The following is a 17,850-nucleotide window of genomic DNA, read 5'->3' on the forward strand; positions in this document are numbered from 1 at the left end:
ATTTTTGAGGCTTGAAATGCAAAACAAAATCTTACTCGTAGGCCTACACGTAGGCCTTCTTTTTGTTTGGTATTATCGGTGTTTCTTTCTTTTTTAGTACATTTACGCCTTTCACTTGTTTATCTTTCTTTATACTAATTCGACCAAGAAATTAAACAAAGAAATATTTCAGGTGCACAATGATATTTCAAATTGGCAACGCTGAACATTGTCTCTCCCCACATACGTTTGGAAATAAGTGATATGTTCGTTCAATATAAGAAGGCTGCACAAAAGACAAAGATGGCTATACAAAAGAGAGATGGTGGTGCTGATTTTAAGTTTTTTGAGTCCGCTGACATTGCTTCCCAGCTTGATAATGTGAAATCATGGCTTCAAAGGAATTGCAAGAAGGTTAGTGGTGTTTCTGACATTTTATTTATAGTAAATCAAATAGAAAATGGACAATTGTAAACCAATTTTTGAGGGTACGCGCGCGAACTGAGACTTGATTTCAGTTCGTGCAAACTCAGAATTTCGATTTCATCCTCTTACCAATGCTAAATAATTTCTGCAAAAGTTGACTTACAATATGTATTTTAGTTTCGTATATGTGTATGACTCTCTATATTTTTTATTTGTTTGTATTTTGAACATTTTCAGCCTGCGAGCTGCTTGTTTGATGTGATTTTGCAAGTAAATAAACCAAACCAATCCAAGCCATAATTAGGGTGTCTGATCGGAGTCGGGCTAACTCGGCCCACGGGACTACTCGGCCCAGCTGGAAAAACTGGGCCGAGATGTCCCGACCTGATTAATCGATCGAGAGATACCAATGTGTATATGTTTGTGCTCTTTGTGACTTAATAATGCCCTTTCCAACCAAAATCTTTAACGGAATTGTGTTAAATGATACCAATGAAGACAATTTATAACTTATCTTTAGGTAAAATGACAAAAAAAATGACATTTCGGACAATTTACTCACAGCTCGCAATCCGCATTGCCGCACGTACATTAAATGTGCGTTGTATCTACTCGGACCACTGAAATTCGAGCAGTATTTTTGTCGGTAAATCACTGCAAAAATATCATTTTTATCTCGTATGAAGGTCTATTTTTTATTCCTGACACAGATTTTATTATTGAGAAGTCGAATATAGGACATTTAAGACGAGATGGTTGATGTTTGTTCACATTCTTTCGTCCTGGCCGTAAATTAGCAGACTACTGCCTAGTGCTACCGCAGCAGCTCAGCTCAGTGTGCAGCTAGCCGTACATCGCCGCCGGCCGGGTCGGCGGGGGAATTCACTGACTCGGCGCCCGTACCGGGCCGCTGCACTGCATTGCATGATTGTACTGCCCAATTTGATCGAGTGATGTGAGTAATCAAACTAGATCTATATCTACTGTATTATCATTATTTATTCCGAGTAGAATATCCAATTTGATTTAGTGAGTAAACTAGACCTAGATTTATATCTACTGTAGCTACATCATTATCATACACTAGATGAGTCATTCAGAGTAGAATATCCGATTAATGAAGGAATGGAATTTTTCTTTTTCATAATCAGATAATCATATTTTACTCCTAAAAGTTAAAGACTTGATAAATAGCTAGATCTAACGTAAGGGCCTAGCCTAGTACTCTAAGCAGAGAAGTGAGCTGAAGAATCGCCTTCTTCTTTTATTTTGGAGGGGCAGGCAGGCGCGTAGCCAGGGGGGGCAGTGGGGGCGGTCGCCCTCCAAAAAAACAAAAAAAGAGAAAAAAAAAGGAAGAGGACGTAGGAAGAAAAAGGATTAAGAGTCGAGAACGGTACAACGAATCGTCTTCTTTCTCTAATTATTTAATGAAACATCAAAGCTTCCGAGCGAGAAGGGGGAACAAAACTGAATTCAGATAAGGATAAAGAGTCGAGAACGGTACAACGAATTGTCTTCTTTCTCTAATAATTTATAAAAACGTCAATGCTTCCACGCTTCGCGCGGGAGCGGGAAACTCAATTCAGACAAGGATTTAGAGTCGAGAACGGTAAAACGAATCGTCTTCTTTCTCTAATTATTTAATGAAACATCAAAGCTTCCGCGCGAGAAGGGGGGACAGAACTGAATTCAGATAAGGATAAAGAGTCGAGAACGGTACAACGAATTGTCTTCTTTCTCTAATAATTTATAAAAACGTCAATGCTTCCACGCTTCGCGCGGGAGCGGGAAACTCAATTCAGACAAGGATTTAGAGTCGAGAACGGTAAAACGAATCGTCTTCTTTCTCTAATTATTTAATGAAACATCAAAGCTTCTGCGCTTTGCGCGGGAAGGGGGGATGGAACTGAATTCAGATAAGGATTAAGAGTCGAGAACGGTACAACGAATCGTCTTCTTTCTCTAATAATTTATGAAACGTCAACGCTTCCACGTTTCGCGCGGGAGCGGGGAAACTGAATTCAGACAAGGATCTAGAGTCGAGAACGGTAAAACGAATCGTCTTCTTTCTCTAATTATTTAATGAAACATCAAAGCTTCTGCGCTTTGCGCGGGAAGGGGGGATGGAACTGAATTCAGATAAGGATTAAGAGTCGAGAACGGTACAACAAATCGTCTTCTTTCTTTGATGAGAGGGATAGAGACGAGAGGGATTGGTGAGGGAAGGAGACAATGTTGATGATGTAAGGGATGAAGACGCTGTTGATGAGAGGGATTGGTGAGGGATGGAGACAGTGTGAGGAATGAAGATGATGAGAGGGATGGAGATGATGAGAGGGATGGAGACAATGAGAGGGATGGAGATGATGAGAGGGATTGGTGAGGGATGGAGATGAGAGGGATGGAGATAACGGGAGGGATGGAGACAATGAGAGGGATGGAGATGATGAGAGGGATGGAGACAATAGGAGGAATGGAGATGATGAGAGGGATGGAGACGAGAGGGATTGGTGAGGGATGGAGATGATGAGAGGGATGGAGACAACGGGAGGGATGGAGACAATGAGAGGGATGGAGATGATGGAGACAATGAGAGGGATTGGTGAGGGATGGAGATGATGAGAGGGATGGAGGCAACGGGAGGGATGGAGACAATGAGAGGGATGGAGACGATGAGAGGGATTGGTGAGGGATGGAGATGATGAGAGGGATGGAGACAACGGGAGGGATGGAGACAATGAGAGGGATGGAGATGATGAGAGGGATGGAGACGATGAGAGGGATTGGTGAGGGATGGAGATGATGAGAGGGAAGGAGACAATGAGAGGGATGAAGATGATGAGAGGGATGGAGATGATGAGGGATTGGTGAGGGATGGAGATGATGAGAGGGATGGAGATGATGAGAGGGATGGAGACGGTGAGAGGGATGGAGATGATGAGAGGGATGGAGATGATGAGAGGGATGAAGATGAGAGGGATGGAGATGATGAGAGGGATTGGTGAGGGATGGAGATGATGAGAGGGATGGAGACAATGGGAGGGATGGAGATGATGAGAGGGATGGAGACAGTGAGAGGGATGGAGATGATGAGAGGGATGGAGATGAGAGGGATGGAGATGATGAGAGGGATGGAGATGGTGAGAGGGATGGAGATGGTGAGATGGATGGAGATGATGAGAGGGAACGAGACAATGGGAGGGATGGAGATGATGAGAGGGATTGGTGAGGGATGGAGGTGATGAGAGGGAAGGAGACAATGTTGATGATGTAAGGGATGAAGACGCTTTTGATGAGAGGGATTGGTGAGGGATGGAGACGGTGTGAGGAATGAAGATGATTAGAGAGATGGAGATGATGAGAGGGATGGAGATGAGAGGGATGGAGATGATGAGAGGGATGGAGATGGTGAGATGGATGGAGATGATGAGAGGGATGGAGATGATGAGGGATGGAGATGATGAGAGGGATGGAGATGATGAGAGGGAACAAGACAATGGGAGGGATGGAGATGATGAGAGGGATTGGTGAGGGATGGAGGTGATGAGAGGGAAGGAGACAATGTTGATGATGTAAGGGATGAAGACGCTTTTGATGAGAGGGATTGGTGAGGGATGGAGACGGTGTGAGGAATGAAGATGATGAGAGAGATGGAGATGATGAGAGGGATGGAGACGGTGTGAGGGATGGACACGGTGTAAGGGATGGAGACAGTGTGAGGGATGAAGATGATGGGAGGGATGGAGATGGTGACAAGATGGTGAGAGGGATGGAGACGGGAGGGATAGAGACGTCTCCATCCCTCTAATCATCAATATCGTCTTCATCCCTTACATCATCAAAATTGTCTCCATCCCTCTCATCATCTCCAATTCTCCATCCCTCACATTGTCTCCATCCCTCTCATCATTTCCATCCCTCTCATCATTTCCATCCCTCTCATCATCTCCATCCCTCTCATCATCTTCATTCCTCACACCGTCTCCATCCCTCACCAATCCCTCTCATCAAAAGCGTCTTCATCCCTTACATCATCAACATTGTCTCCTTCCCTCTCATCACCTCCATCCCTCACCAATCCCTCTCATCATCTCCATCCCTCCCATTGTCTCGTTCCCTCTCATCATCTCCATCCATCTCACCATCTCCATCCCTCTCATCATCTCCATCCCTCTCATCATCTCCATCTCTCTCATCATCTTCATTCCTCACACCGTCTCCATCCCTCACCAATCCCTCTCATCAAAAGCGTCTTCATCCCTTACATCATCAACATTGTCTCCTTCCCTCTCATCACCTCCATCCCTCACCAATCCCTCTCATCATCTCCATCCCTCTCACCTTCTCCATCCCTCTCATCATCTCCATCCCTCACCAATCCCTCTCATCATCTCCATCCCTCTCACCTTCTCCATCCCTCTCATCATCTCCATCCCTCTCATCATCTTCATCCCTCTCATCATCTCCATCCCTCTCACCATCTCCATCCCTCTCACCATCTCCATCCCTCTCATCATCTCCATCCCTCTCATCATCTCCATCCCTCTCACCATCTCCATCCCTCTCATCATCTCCATCCCTCTCATCATCTCCATCCCTCTCACCTTCTCCATCCCTCTCATCATCTCCATCCCTCTCATCATCTTCATCCCTCTCATCATCTCCATCCCTCTCACCTTCTCCATCCCTCTCATCATCTTCATCCCTCTCATCATCTCCATCCCTCTCACCTTCTCCATCCCTCTCACCTTCTCCATCCCTCTCATCTTCTCCATCCCTCTCATCATCTCCATCCCTCTCACCTTCTCCATCCCTCTCATCTTCTCCATCCCTCTCATCATCTCCATCCCTCTCACCTTCTCCATCCCTCTCATCTCCATCCCTCTCATCATCTCCATCCCTCTCACCATCTCCATCCCTCTCATCATCTCCATCCCTCTCACCATCTCCATCCCTCTCACCATCTCCATCCCTCTCACCTTCTCCATCCCTCTCATCATCTCCATCCCTCTCACCTTCTCCATCCCTCTCATCTTCTCCATCCCTCTCATCATCTTCATCCCTCTCATCATCTCCATCCCTCTCACCATCTCCATCCCTCTCACCATCTCCATCCCTCTCATCATCTCCATCCCTCTCATCATCTCCATCCCTCTCACCATCTCCATCCCTCTCATCATCTCCATCCCTCTCACCATCTCCATCCCTCTCACCATCTCCATCCCTCTCACCTTCTCCATCCCTCTCATCATCTCCATCCCTCTCACCTTCTCCATCCCTCTCATCTTCTCCATCCCTCTCATCATCTTCATCCCTCTCATCATCTCCATCCCTCTCACCATCTCCATCCCTCTCACCATCTCCATCCCTCTCATCATCTCCATCCCTCTCATCATCTCCATCCCTCTCACCATCTCCATCCCTCTCATCATCTCCATCCCTCTCATCATCTCCATCCCTCTCACCTTCTCCATCCCTCTCATCATCTCCATCCCTCTCATCATCTTCATCCCTCTCATCATCTCCATCCCTCTCACCTTCTCCATCCCTCTCATCATCTTCATCCCTCTCATCATCTCCATCCCTCTCACCTTCTCCATCCCTCTCACCTTCTCCATCCCTCTCATCTTCTCCATCCCTCTCACCTTCTCCATCCCTCTCATCATCTCCATCCCTCTCACCTTCTCCATCCCTCTCATGTCCATCCCTCTCACCATCTCCATCCCTCTCATCATGTCCATCCCTCTCATCATCTCCATCCCTCTCACCATCTCCATCCCTCTCATCATGTCCATCCCTCTCATCATGTCCATCCCTCTCATCATCTCCATCCCTCTCATCATCTTCATCCCTCTCATCATCTTCATCCCTCTCATCATCTCCATCCCTCTCACCATCTCCATCCCTCTCACCATCTTCATCCCTCTCACCATCTTCATCCCTCTCATCATCTCCATCCCTCTCACCATCTCCATCCCTCTCACCATCTCCCTCCCTCTCATCATCTCCATCCTTCCCATTGTCTCCATCCCTCCCATTGTCTCCATCCCTCTCATCATCTCCATCCCTCTCATCTCCATCCTTCTCACCATCTCCATCCCTTACATCATCAACATTGTCTCCATTATGTATTATGCCACGTAGTGGAAATGCAATTTTATTTTTTTAATTCATTATTTATTTATAGTATGTACATATTTACAGGTACACAAGATCAGATATAAATCTGTGAACCCCCAGCCCCCCCCCCCCAAAAAAATTGTAACATGCAGATGACACGCCACACCATTCCTTGTGTTGTGGTATTGGTAGTATTATTTCATATGCAATTTACAAGGCAAAAAAATCTAAATAAATAAAGTTAAAACAATTAAATAAAAATGAGGACATGTTTGAAAACACACATAATAGCAATAAACATTATTTGTTTACGACTCCAAGATACAAATTCCAACAATATGACGTCAAGCTGACTCAAAATAACAAATGATAAGCAGGTGTAATCGTGTATTAATTTCATGCCACGTTGTGGTAATGCAATTTTGTTTTTTTTATTTATTATTTATTTATAGTATACATATTTATACAGGTACACAAGATCAGATATAAATCTGTTAACCCCCAGCCCCCCCCCCCCAAAAAAAAATTTTAACATGCAAAGACCAGTACAGATGACACGCCACACCATTCCTTGTGTTGTGGTATTGGTACATATTATTTCATATATGCAAGTTACAAGGCAAAAAAAACCTAAATAAAATAAACAAAGTTAAAACAATTAAATAAAATTGAGGACATGTTTGAAAAACACACATAATAACAATAAACATTATTTGTTTACGATTCCAAGATACAAATTCCAACAATATGACATCAAGCAGAATCATAATAACAAATAATAAGCAGGTGTAATCATGTATTAATTTTATGCCACGTTGTGGTAATGCAATTTTGTTTTTTTATTTATTATTTATTTATAGTATACATATTTATACAGGTACATGATATATATCAGATATAAATCTGTTAACCCCCAGCCCCCCCCCCCAAAAAAAAAATAAAAAAATTGATTTTGCTCATAGATCTTTGCCTCTGTTGCTGATTACATACCCGGCCAAGATGGATGGGAGGTGGGGGGGGGGGGCAGCTGCCTTTTAGAAATTTGAGGAACGGTTAAATTAATGACCAGTTGACCAAAGGTCCAGGAGAAGGCTTACAAGAATTAAGATCCCCCTGCCCAGGGGCGGCCGAGCGACTTCCAAAGTGGGGGGGGGGGGGGGCACCAACAAAAAAGGGCACTTTCTGGAGAAAAAAAAGGGCACCTACAGTGGGAAATCTCAAAGCGAAAATATACAATTTTTTAGACATTGGTATATACCCCTACATTGTGATTACATTATCAGGGATGATTTCAATATTTGTTTCTCTTCATACATCATACAAGATATCGCTTAAGCATCATACTTTACAGTTGGGTGTGATGTCTGAATATGCATTTACGAGCAAGCGAAGCGAGCGTGAAAAATTTCAAAGATCTATGAGGTCGCAGTGCGAAAAATTACATCTTATAAAGAGGAAAAAGTCAATCGTGATGGGGTTATAAGCACATTCTCATAACGGAAGACTGAAAAGACCTTTGATAAGTAACATAATTATATCATCTTTAAATGCGAGCGAGCGCAGCGAGCAAATTTTGGGGAAATTGCTCTTAGTTGCCTTAAATAAGGGGCACGTTTAATGATTACATGAAAAGGGGACAATTATCGAAAGGGATAAGACACTTATAAGAAAAGAAAAGGAGCACATGTCAAAGTACAAAGGATTATTATAAGAGGTGAAAATGAGGCATTTTTTCGCCTGAAAAGAGGCACTCACCAGTGATGACAAAGAGGCGTTTACGAAAATGGGCACCCATCAGATTTTGATAGGGGCATTTATAAGAGGTGAAAAGGGGATAGTTCCCTTATTAGAAAGGAAAAGGGGCATGTATCATTATTAAAAGGGGAATTATCAGAGTTGAAAAGGGGCATTGACCAGATATGAAAAGGGGCACTTATAATAAAGGAAAATGTGCATTTGTTGAATGAAAAGGGGGCACCGTTCAGATTTTTAAAAGGGGCAGTTATGAGAAGGGGAAGGAACTCTTTCTTTTTAATGGGGGCACTTATCATAAGGAAAAGGGGCACTTATTAGAAAATAAGAGTTGCACATGTAAAAATGAAAGGTGTGCTCATCCGAGTTTTAAAAAAAGGGGATAGTTATTAAAAGGAGAAGGGGCACTTCTTACAAAGGAAAAAAGGGGAAGTTGTCAAAGTAAAAGGAGCACCCCTCAGTTTTGAATAGGGCAATTATCAGAGGTAAAGGGGGCACTTATTAAAAGTGAAAAGGGGCACTTCTCGTACCTGAAAAGAGGCACTTACTAGAGATTAAAAAGGGCACTTATTCAAGATTATTTTAAGATTTATGAGAATGGAAAATGGACACTTATTGCAAAGGAAAATGGGCACGTGTCAAAAATAAAAAAGGGCACTCGTCAGAGGTGAAAAGGGGGAAGGGGCAATTTTACCCTGTAATAGGGGCACTTGTCAAATGAAAAGGGGCACCTTTCCTATGTTAAAGGGGCACTTCTTACAAAATAAAAGGGGCACTTTTCCCATGTAAAAAGGGGCACTTTTGGGGTATCTTAAAAAAAAGTGGGGGGCACCCCCCCCCCCCCCCCCCCCCCCCCCCCCCCCCCCCCCCCCCCCCCCCCGGAGGGCCGCCTCTGCCCCTGCCCCTCCATGCACCGGCACGTCATTGCAATATCATGTCTTAATTGCTTTGCGTAGTATAGATCTCTTTGATTCCCAGAAAAAGGGAACAAAAAGGAGATTTATTGGTTTGTTTGGGGGGCGGGGTGGTGGGGGCTGCATTATTTATACAAAAAACTTGAAGCCAATACCTTCTTTTCGTAGAATTTTTTTGAAGCAGCCCCCTCCAAAAAAATAAGGCGATTCTTCAGCTCACTTCTCTGCTTATAGAGTACTAGGCTAGGCCCTTACGTTAGATCTAGCTATTTTATCAAGTCTTTAAAGGTAAAGACCAGTATTGGCAACGCCCCAATTTCAAAAAATGAAATGGCAGCTCTCATTACCAATCATGTGAAAGAATATGTTTTGAATAATACATGATGATAAAAAATTTTGCCGGGAAACCGCCTACTAATTCATATATTTGGTAAATTTATTTCTCTCATGGTCTGGTGAGAGAGATAGGGTAGTCCCATATACATCTTTCTGTGTATAGTGCTTGTAACTTTACGAAGAATGAGCCAAATTTCTTATCATTTTGATGATTTCAGAACCTTGCAGATGCTAGATGCTAGATGATCGACCTTTTCTGATCGATTCCACAACGTTTCTTTCACAATGCAATCGCATGACCATTACTGGTCTTTACCTTTAACTTTTAGGAGTAAAATATGATTATCTGATTATGAAAAAAGAAAAATTCCATTCCTTCATTAATCGGATATTCTACTCTGAATGACTAATTTAGTATATGATAATGATGTAGCTACAGTAGATATAGATCTAGGTCTAGTTTACTCACTAAATCAAATTGGATATTCTACTCGGAATGAATAATGATAATACAGTAGATATAGATCTAGTTTGATTAGTTGACTCGCATCACTCGATCAAATTGGGCAGTACAATCATGCAATGCGGTGTAGCGGCCCGGTACGGGCGCCGAGTCAGTGAATTCCCCCGCCGACCCGGCCGGCGGCGCTGTACGGCTAGCTGCACACTGAGCTGAGCTGCTACGGTAGCACTAGGCAGTAGTCTGCTAATTTACGGCCAGGACGAAAGAATGTGAACAAACATCAACCATCTCGTCTAAAATGTACTATATTCGACTTCTCAATAATGAAATCTGTGTCAGGAATAAAAAATAGACCTTCATACGAGATAAAAATGATATTTTTGCAGTGATTTACCGACGAAAACACTGCTCGAATTTCAGTGGTCCGAGTAGATACAACGCACATTTAATGTACGTGCGGCAATGCGGATTGCGAGCTGTGAGTAAATTGTCCGAAATGTCATTTTTTTTGTCATTTTACCGAAAGATAAGTCATAGATTGTCTTCATTAGTATCATTTAACACAATTCCATTAAAGATTTAGGTTGGAAAGGGCATTATTAAGTCACAAAGAGCACAAACATATACACATTGGTATCTCTCGATCGATTAATCAGGTCGGGACATCTCGGCCCAGTTTTTCCAGCTGGGCCGAGTAGTCCCGTGGGCCGAGTTAGCCCGGATTCGTCTGATCGGTGTCTGGTCAGGTCGCCCCAAGCTGGTCGCCTCCTATACGCAGTCGCCTCCTATACGCAGTCGCCTCCTAACGTAGTCGCCCCCAAATTGTGTGGTCGAGTCGCCTCCTATACACAGTCGCCTCCTATACACAGTCGCCCCCTATATACACAGTCGCCCCCTACGTACAAAGGCAGTACGCTAGCGCAGCGGTCAGAAGCAGGTTATTTAATATAATGATGTCCACCTTCTTCTAGATAACTATTTTGTGCTATGCTAAAGTATAATGTGATAAACGTTTCATTTTATTTTGATGCAACAGAGATTTACATTCAAATGTTTTACTTTTTATAATTGTACAGTAATATTCTTCTCATTTCGACATTATCAGCCACTGGTTCTCTGTTTCATTTCCTAAACTAAATAAAACGTATATGTGAGGGGGGGGGGGGTTAGAAAGTTGGACGTAGCCTGTATAGACCGTACTGTATTTATTGTTATGATATTTGTCTCTCCTCCTCCAATCACTCCCTTCCGGCTCTGATTTTGTTCTTTAGTTTGTCTCTTTTGGTGTGATTATATCTTTTCGCTAAAGTATAATGTCAGACGTATACCATCAGGAATATGTTATAATAATTAATCTCAAGGAAGGGATGATGCCGGGGTATTAATGGCGAAATAGACAACATTATGGAAGATGAAGATGGACATAGAGAGAGAGAGGGAGAGAGAGGGGGTGGCGGGAGATAGAAAGTTGGACGTAGTCTGTACTGTATTTATTATTATGATAATTGTCTCACCGACTCCCCCCCCCCCCAGCTCATATTTTTTCTTTAGTTTTTCTCTTTTGTGTTTGTTTATATCGTTTGGCTTAAGTATAATATCCGACGTATATACCGTCAATATAGCATAATAATTTTTTTTTTTATTTATCAGTTTGAATTAACAGAGATTTACAGTATAATATTCTTCTCATTTCGATATTATCAGCCCCTCGTTCACTATTTCGTTCCCTAAACTAGATATAAGGTATAACATGTGAGAGGGGGGAGGGATAGAAAGTTGGACGTAGCCTGTATAGACCGTACTGTATTTATTGTTATGATATTTGTCTCTCCTCCTCCAATCACTCCCTTCCGGCTCTGATTTTGTTCTTCAGTAGTTTTTTCTCTTTTGGTGTGATTATATCTTTTCGCTAAAGTATAATGTCAGACGTATACCATCAGGAATATGTTATAATAATTAATCTCAAGGAAGGGATGATGCCGGGATACAAGCAAATGGCGGAATAGACAACATTATGGAAGATGAAGATGGACATAGACGGAGAGAGGGAGAGAGGGGGGGGGGGGGGGAGAGTGGGTTGGCGGGAGATAGAAAGTTGGACGTAGTCTGTACTGTATGTATTATTATGATATTTTTCTCTTAATCCTTGTCTGAATTCAGTTTTCCCTCACCGCGCTGACGTTTCATTAAATTATTAGAGAATGGTTTTCGACTCTTAATCCTTGTCTGAATTAAGTCCCCCCCCCCCTTCCGCATGAAGCGCGGAAGCTTTGACGTTTCATTAAATTATTAGAGAAAGAACAAAAAAGACGATTCGTTGTACCGACTCTTCATCATTGTTTGAATTATCAAAAATGTTTCTTTGTTATTATTATTGTTTCAGCGTTATCCTCCGCGCGCTTTATAATAATGAAGGACAAAAGCGCCGCGACATAGTAATAAGGTATGTATTTGGAAGAATAACTGCTTTTTATTTGTGCACAGATTAAAAGAAAAGTGACATCTATACACAAAATATACACAAATTATTATACAGGTTAAGGTTGGAACCTACTAGTGCTTTCGAATACTTGAAAAGATGAGCAGATGTTCATGTTGGTCACGCATGGTCGTCCCTTACAATATTCATTAAACAAAATCACGCACTTATATAATATATATAATGAATTGAGAGTAAAATTAGATAACGTTTCGTTCATTTGGGTTTACCGCCGAAAGCTTTTATTTCGATCTATTTGCTTCATAATAAACTTATATAAGTCATATCAATTATAGCTCACTTTTAATTTAATGTAGAGACATTCTCTTCTATTTCTATTTTTAAACTTTTACAACTATCTCATGACGACACGTTCTAGTATGGGTCTTGTAAGTAGTAAACACAAACTATATGGGATTAAAAAGGGATCTGAAAATGCTCTAATTTGCTTGCGTGTACAAATTATACTTGAGAAAAGCTAAGAAAGCCAATCTATTAAATCCTTATTATCTCTATAGCCTGTGGATACTCCCTTAAGTTCCGTCACTAAGCCAGCCAGAACGATTTATTTATTTATTTATTTAAAATGGTTTATTTCATTAAAAAACATTCGCGGCCCGAGAGCCGAATCAGTTTCTTTTACAAAGTATACATCAGTGACAAAGTAAAATTACACATAAAAATTATGCATGGTAGCATAATGGTAGTAAAATTGCAATTCTTTTGTACATAATTTTGCTTCAACGACCTTGGCAAATTGCTTGGTACACTCTGAAAACTGAAATGTTAAATCACCATTTAAAAGGGCCGAGGAGTGACCACTCTTTCAAAATGGTAGATTAACACTTTGAACATGCTGGATCCAACACTATAAAGGTCGAATCTAGCAGGTTAAAAGAAACAATCTGACATTTTAAAAGAGTGGTCACTCCTCGGCCCTTTTAAATTTACATTTAACATTTCAGTTTTTAGAGTGTACATATACAGAAATCTGAATTGTATTTATATTTGCAAGTAAATTATATACTGAACTTATACAATTATGAATAGTGATACATTTTTGATATTCAAAAGAATTAAATGTTTTAGTTGGAAATGCATAGCCAGATGGGTATGGTTACTATGGTATGGTTATGGTGTTTTCTTCAATAACAGAAACAAAGACAACAACAGAAACCAAATCCAGGAATTATAAAATCAAATACATGCTACAATGGTTTAAACAAATTATACATTGTAGGCAAAATGCAGAACATTTTGTATTTGGGCCAATTTACTAAAAGGTACATGTTGAATATGATATTGCATAAAATTAAGATAAGTTTCGCATAAAAAACATGGGTAAAAGTTTGCCATTGTAATATTAGATATAGTGTACATCATCTTGGGAATTGTTAAATGTAAAACAGGATTTTATACAATCAAATCTGATTTAGTTTTAAAAAAACTAAAATTCTATATTCTAACCCTAGTAACATTATTAAAAAATGCATTCACATGTCACCCTTTTATTTAAGAACTTATACCAGAGAAAGAGAGAGAGAGAGAGAGAGAGAGAAAGAAGGAGAGTGAGAATAGGGAGAGAAAGGGGGTGGGAGAGAGATAGGGAGAGATAGAGGGAGAGAGAGAGAGGAGAGAGAGATAGAGAGAGAAGAGAGAGAGAGAGAGAGAGAGGGGGGGGGACAAAGAGTGAGAGTAACAAGACAGTGAGCTAGCCAGAAAGCCATGAAGAGGGTCTCCCCACTCCGCAGCACAGCACTGACAGAGAGGAGACAATAATATTGAGAGAGTGATCGATGTAGTACGTAAGCTGGTGGAAACTTAGATGCAAATATCCTCGAAAATATGCGTTACAATGGAAAACTCGAGGAAAATTTTCAATATTTAGTAATATCATAGAACTGAGATGCCAAGAACTAAAAATGGCTTGACTTTGAACTTGTAAAAGACATCAAATTAAAACAACAAATTAGGGGGCGAGCTGACCAAAAAACTGGGGGCGAGCTGACCAAGAATCCCAAAATCGGCAAACAAAATCGGGAGGCGACATGACCAATTGAGGGCGACTTTGTAAGGGGGCGGGCTGACATTAGGCGAGCTGACATGGAACCGTCTGATCGCGCACCCAATGTTGTGTGCTAAAACCCTTCCCATAGAGATTGTACGCTTCCCTATGTGGTCTACGTGCATTGCGCGACCATCCAAAATTGGTCAATGATTTTATGAAAAAAATTGAAATTCAAACCTTTATAACAAATGATCCTGAAGGTGAAACTCAATAAATGAGGTGTCATATGAAAGAGCAGGTTTTTCTCCATATTCCCCATCGGGGGCCACCCCCAGAATTCTAAAAATATCTTGGTCAAAACAGCGATTGAAATGTTGTTTGCATCCTAGCTCCAAAATTTGCCACTTTCCTGAGCTGCCGCCCCGCGGCTTAAGCAGGGCTAGACGTAAGGATAATATCCAGATGCTTTTTTTTTCGCTAGCCCCAAGGGATCATTTGTTATAACAGTTTGAAAATACCCTTCCCACATTTTTGGAATCAGCTAATTAGGGAGGCGTGAGCTCCGCTCAGTCCAAACCATGGTTACATCGCGTAACATGTGCGCTTATAGTGAATGAAAGTATGGATGGCCGTTCCCACCATAAACCCCGGAAGTGAATACACGTTATAGTCAATGGCAATATCGCGGAGACATCTCCGCGATATTGCCATTGACTATAACGTGCATTCACTTCCGGGTTTTTTGTGCGACGAACGCTAACCATACTAGTCAATGGCACATGTCGCGGAGACAGCGTAGCTCAAGTCAAGCTTGCAAGTCTCGCATTGGCTTAGCAGCATGCGTACGATATGCATACGCTTGCATATCGCGCGATACAGCTGTTTGGCTAAATTTAGCAAAACAACATCACTCTGCGTGGACGTCTTTTTCGTCGATTTTGACCAAAATGATATGAATATACCAGCATTTTGGAGGGGCTGTATCTTTTGATTGAAACATCGGTGAAGCTTCAAATTTGAAATGTATCATTCTGATTACACTTTTTATTCAAATATCAAACAAAAATGGTGAAAAACGATCCCAAATTGAAAATTGAAAAATCGTTCAGACACCCTACCATAATGTTTGGAAGTCTTCCGATATCGGCAGTCTGGCTACCACACCATTATTAATAATAGATGTACGAATTCGGAAATGTCGGATTCGGTATTACACGAGTGTAGGCCTAGTCTATGTACACTGTAAGCTGCAGAAGTAAATGATTTTTTATATCTGTAAGTTAATGAGCTGAGTACTCCCGAAAAAACTTTCATTTCTTGAAAATAGATCCGAATGTTGGGTCGTTTTTCAGTGAGTAGCTGGTCCGAAAATAAGGATCGTCCGCTCAAACGAAGATCGTCTTCATAATCTTGGACAGACGAGTCCGCAAAAGTGAGGATCATCAGCATTTTCGCTGACGATTCTGATTTCCGATCCGGGTGTTGGCGATGCAAACAAACTGGTTTCACGATGATTTTCTTTATGTATTTTACATTGACTTTGAACAGAGACTTTCACGTTATGACCGATAAATCCTTGGGACAACCCTTAAAAGTAGACGGTGCGGTGAACTGGGGTTATTTTCTTACGTGGAATCCTTTTTTTCGCATCACCAGTGCATGGTTTGGGAACCCGAAAAGTGAGGATCGTCAGCATTTTCGCTGACGATTCTGATTACCGATCCAGGCGTTGCCGATGCAAACAAACTGGTTTCACGATGATTTTCTTTATGTATTTTACATTGACTTTGTACAGAGACTTTCACGTTATGACCAATAAATCCTTGGGACAACCCTTAAAAGTAGACTGTGTGGTGAACTGGGGTTATTTTCTTACGTGGAATCCATTTTTCGCATCACCAGTGCCTGGTTCGGGAACCCAAAACCTGCTGTTCAGCATGACCTTTTCTTCATTTGAATCTTGAACATGAGTTAGATGTGCATTTGAGATTTGAGATTTTTGTTTCATGTATTCATATGATTGTTTGTTATGTTGTTATAAGCCAATATTGATATTGTCTTACAGTGGATCCAGGCTGAGCCGCCGACCAATAAGAGCATTGCTAGTATGCTTGCCCAGCTTATTCAGTTCCAGGAAGATGCCTTTGGAAAACATATCAGCAACCCTCCTCTAACCAGGGTGCCTGTAAGTAAAATACTCCATTTCCAACTTTAAATGGCAAGAAAAATCAATTAAAATAATAACACATATTAATATTATTCACTCTTGCTGGGAGGGTAGTTTATGTGTGCTTGGTCTCATATTACTATGCTAGGTAATTTAGATTGTAAGCTCAATCTTTTAAACATTTACAGTAACTCTAAAAAAAGCAAGAATTTTAAGTATTAAGAAACATTTTATAGTTGCTTACACAATTTTTGAGATTATGTAGATATAGGTCTACCATAGTACAGTTTTTCTTTAAACAATTCTCAACAGATGAACAGAATTTTCATGACTATGCCAGGATTCTCTATACATAGAATTGAGTAAAAGAAATATTTTATTACAAGTGGAAAGGCCAAAGGGTATGCAATTTCCTACTTCTTATGGACACTTTATTTTGTTGTAGTAGGTGAGCTTTCAAGGGGTACAACAATTTAACAAGCAAGCATTATTCAAATGTTGCTAAAATCTTAAATAAGCAAAAACTTAATGAGCAACCCCCTAGCATAGTAAGAGTTCAGTCATATCTGTTATAACTTCTTGTCACCTTACAGCAAAAAGTCTTTCTGGATTTCAAGTCTGGAGGAGGCCTTTGTAATGTTCTCATGGCTATGTACCGATTCAAAAGTGAACAGGGATGGTAAGTGACCCTTGACCTCTGAATTTTACGAGTTTTTCCTTATTGTGGGAGATAATCTCTTGTTTACATCACCTTTATGGGAGTAAATATTCCTCTTGCAGTGACTGAAACACTATATTTGTCTTTGTTGTATCTCTTTAATTATATTATCAAGTGTCTCAAGAATAGTATGATAATTTCCTTGTATTCACTGTCTTTTCCTTTTTACCATGGATTTTTTCTTCTTCACAAACTGCTGTATGCAAACAAGACAGATGACTTGCCAAGAACATAATTTAAACTTATTTACAATTACATACGCTACTTTTAATCAACGGGTTTAAAAAATAGATATGTCTGTATACTGTGACACAACAAATAAGTGAGTAGAACCTTTGGTCTGGGCATCTACTCTTTTATCCCAACTGCCTTTCAATCAGGGAAATTAAATATGCTGCCGTTTTAATCCCTGTCATACATGTATATGAATGAGTATTTATACTAGTGCTGTAACATCACGGATATCTCCAATTCCGTTTAACCGCCTG

At 41.0% G+C, this 17,850-nt stretch overlaps 1 protein-coding gene across 3 annotated transcripts in view; it reads left to right on the plus strand.

The window, feature by feature from the left end:
- Window positions 1-249: 249 nt before the first annotated feature.
- Window positions 250-17,850, plus strand: part of LOC576136 (SWI/SNF complex subunit SMARCC2) — a 51,078-nt gene continuing 33,477 nt past the window's right edge. For 2 of the 3 annotated variants that reach the window (XM_030973627.1, XM_030973628.1), the window contains exons 1-3: window positions 250-393; window positions 16,543-16,662; window positions 17,238-17,323. In XM_030973627.1, coding sequence (XP_030829487.1) covers window positions 283-393; window positions 16,543-16,662; window positions 17,238-17,323 — 317 coding nt within the window. In that variant the 5' untranslated portion in view covers window positions 250-282. The remainder of the gene's footprint in view (window positions 394-16,542; window positions 16,663-17,237; window positions 17,324-17,850) is intronic. The other variant, XM_030973626.1, reaches the window with a different exon arrangement.

Source organism: Strongylocentrotus purpuratus, unplaced genomic scaffold (genome assembly GCF_000002235.5).
Source record: "Strongylocentrotus purpuratus isolate Spur 01 unplaced genomic scaffold, Spur_5.0 spur5_scaffold_6, whole genome shotgun sequence".
Taxonomy (NCBI): Eukaryota; Metazoa; Echinodermata; class Echinoidea; order Camarodonta; family Strongylocentrotidae; genus Strongylocentrotus; species Strongylocentrotus purpuratus.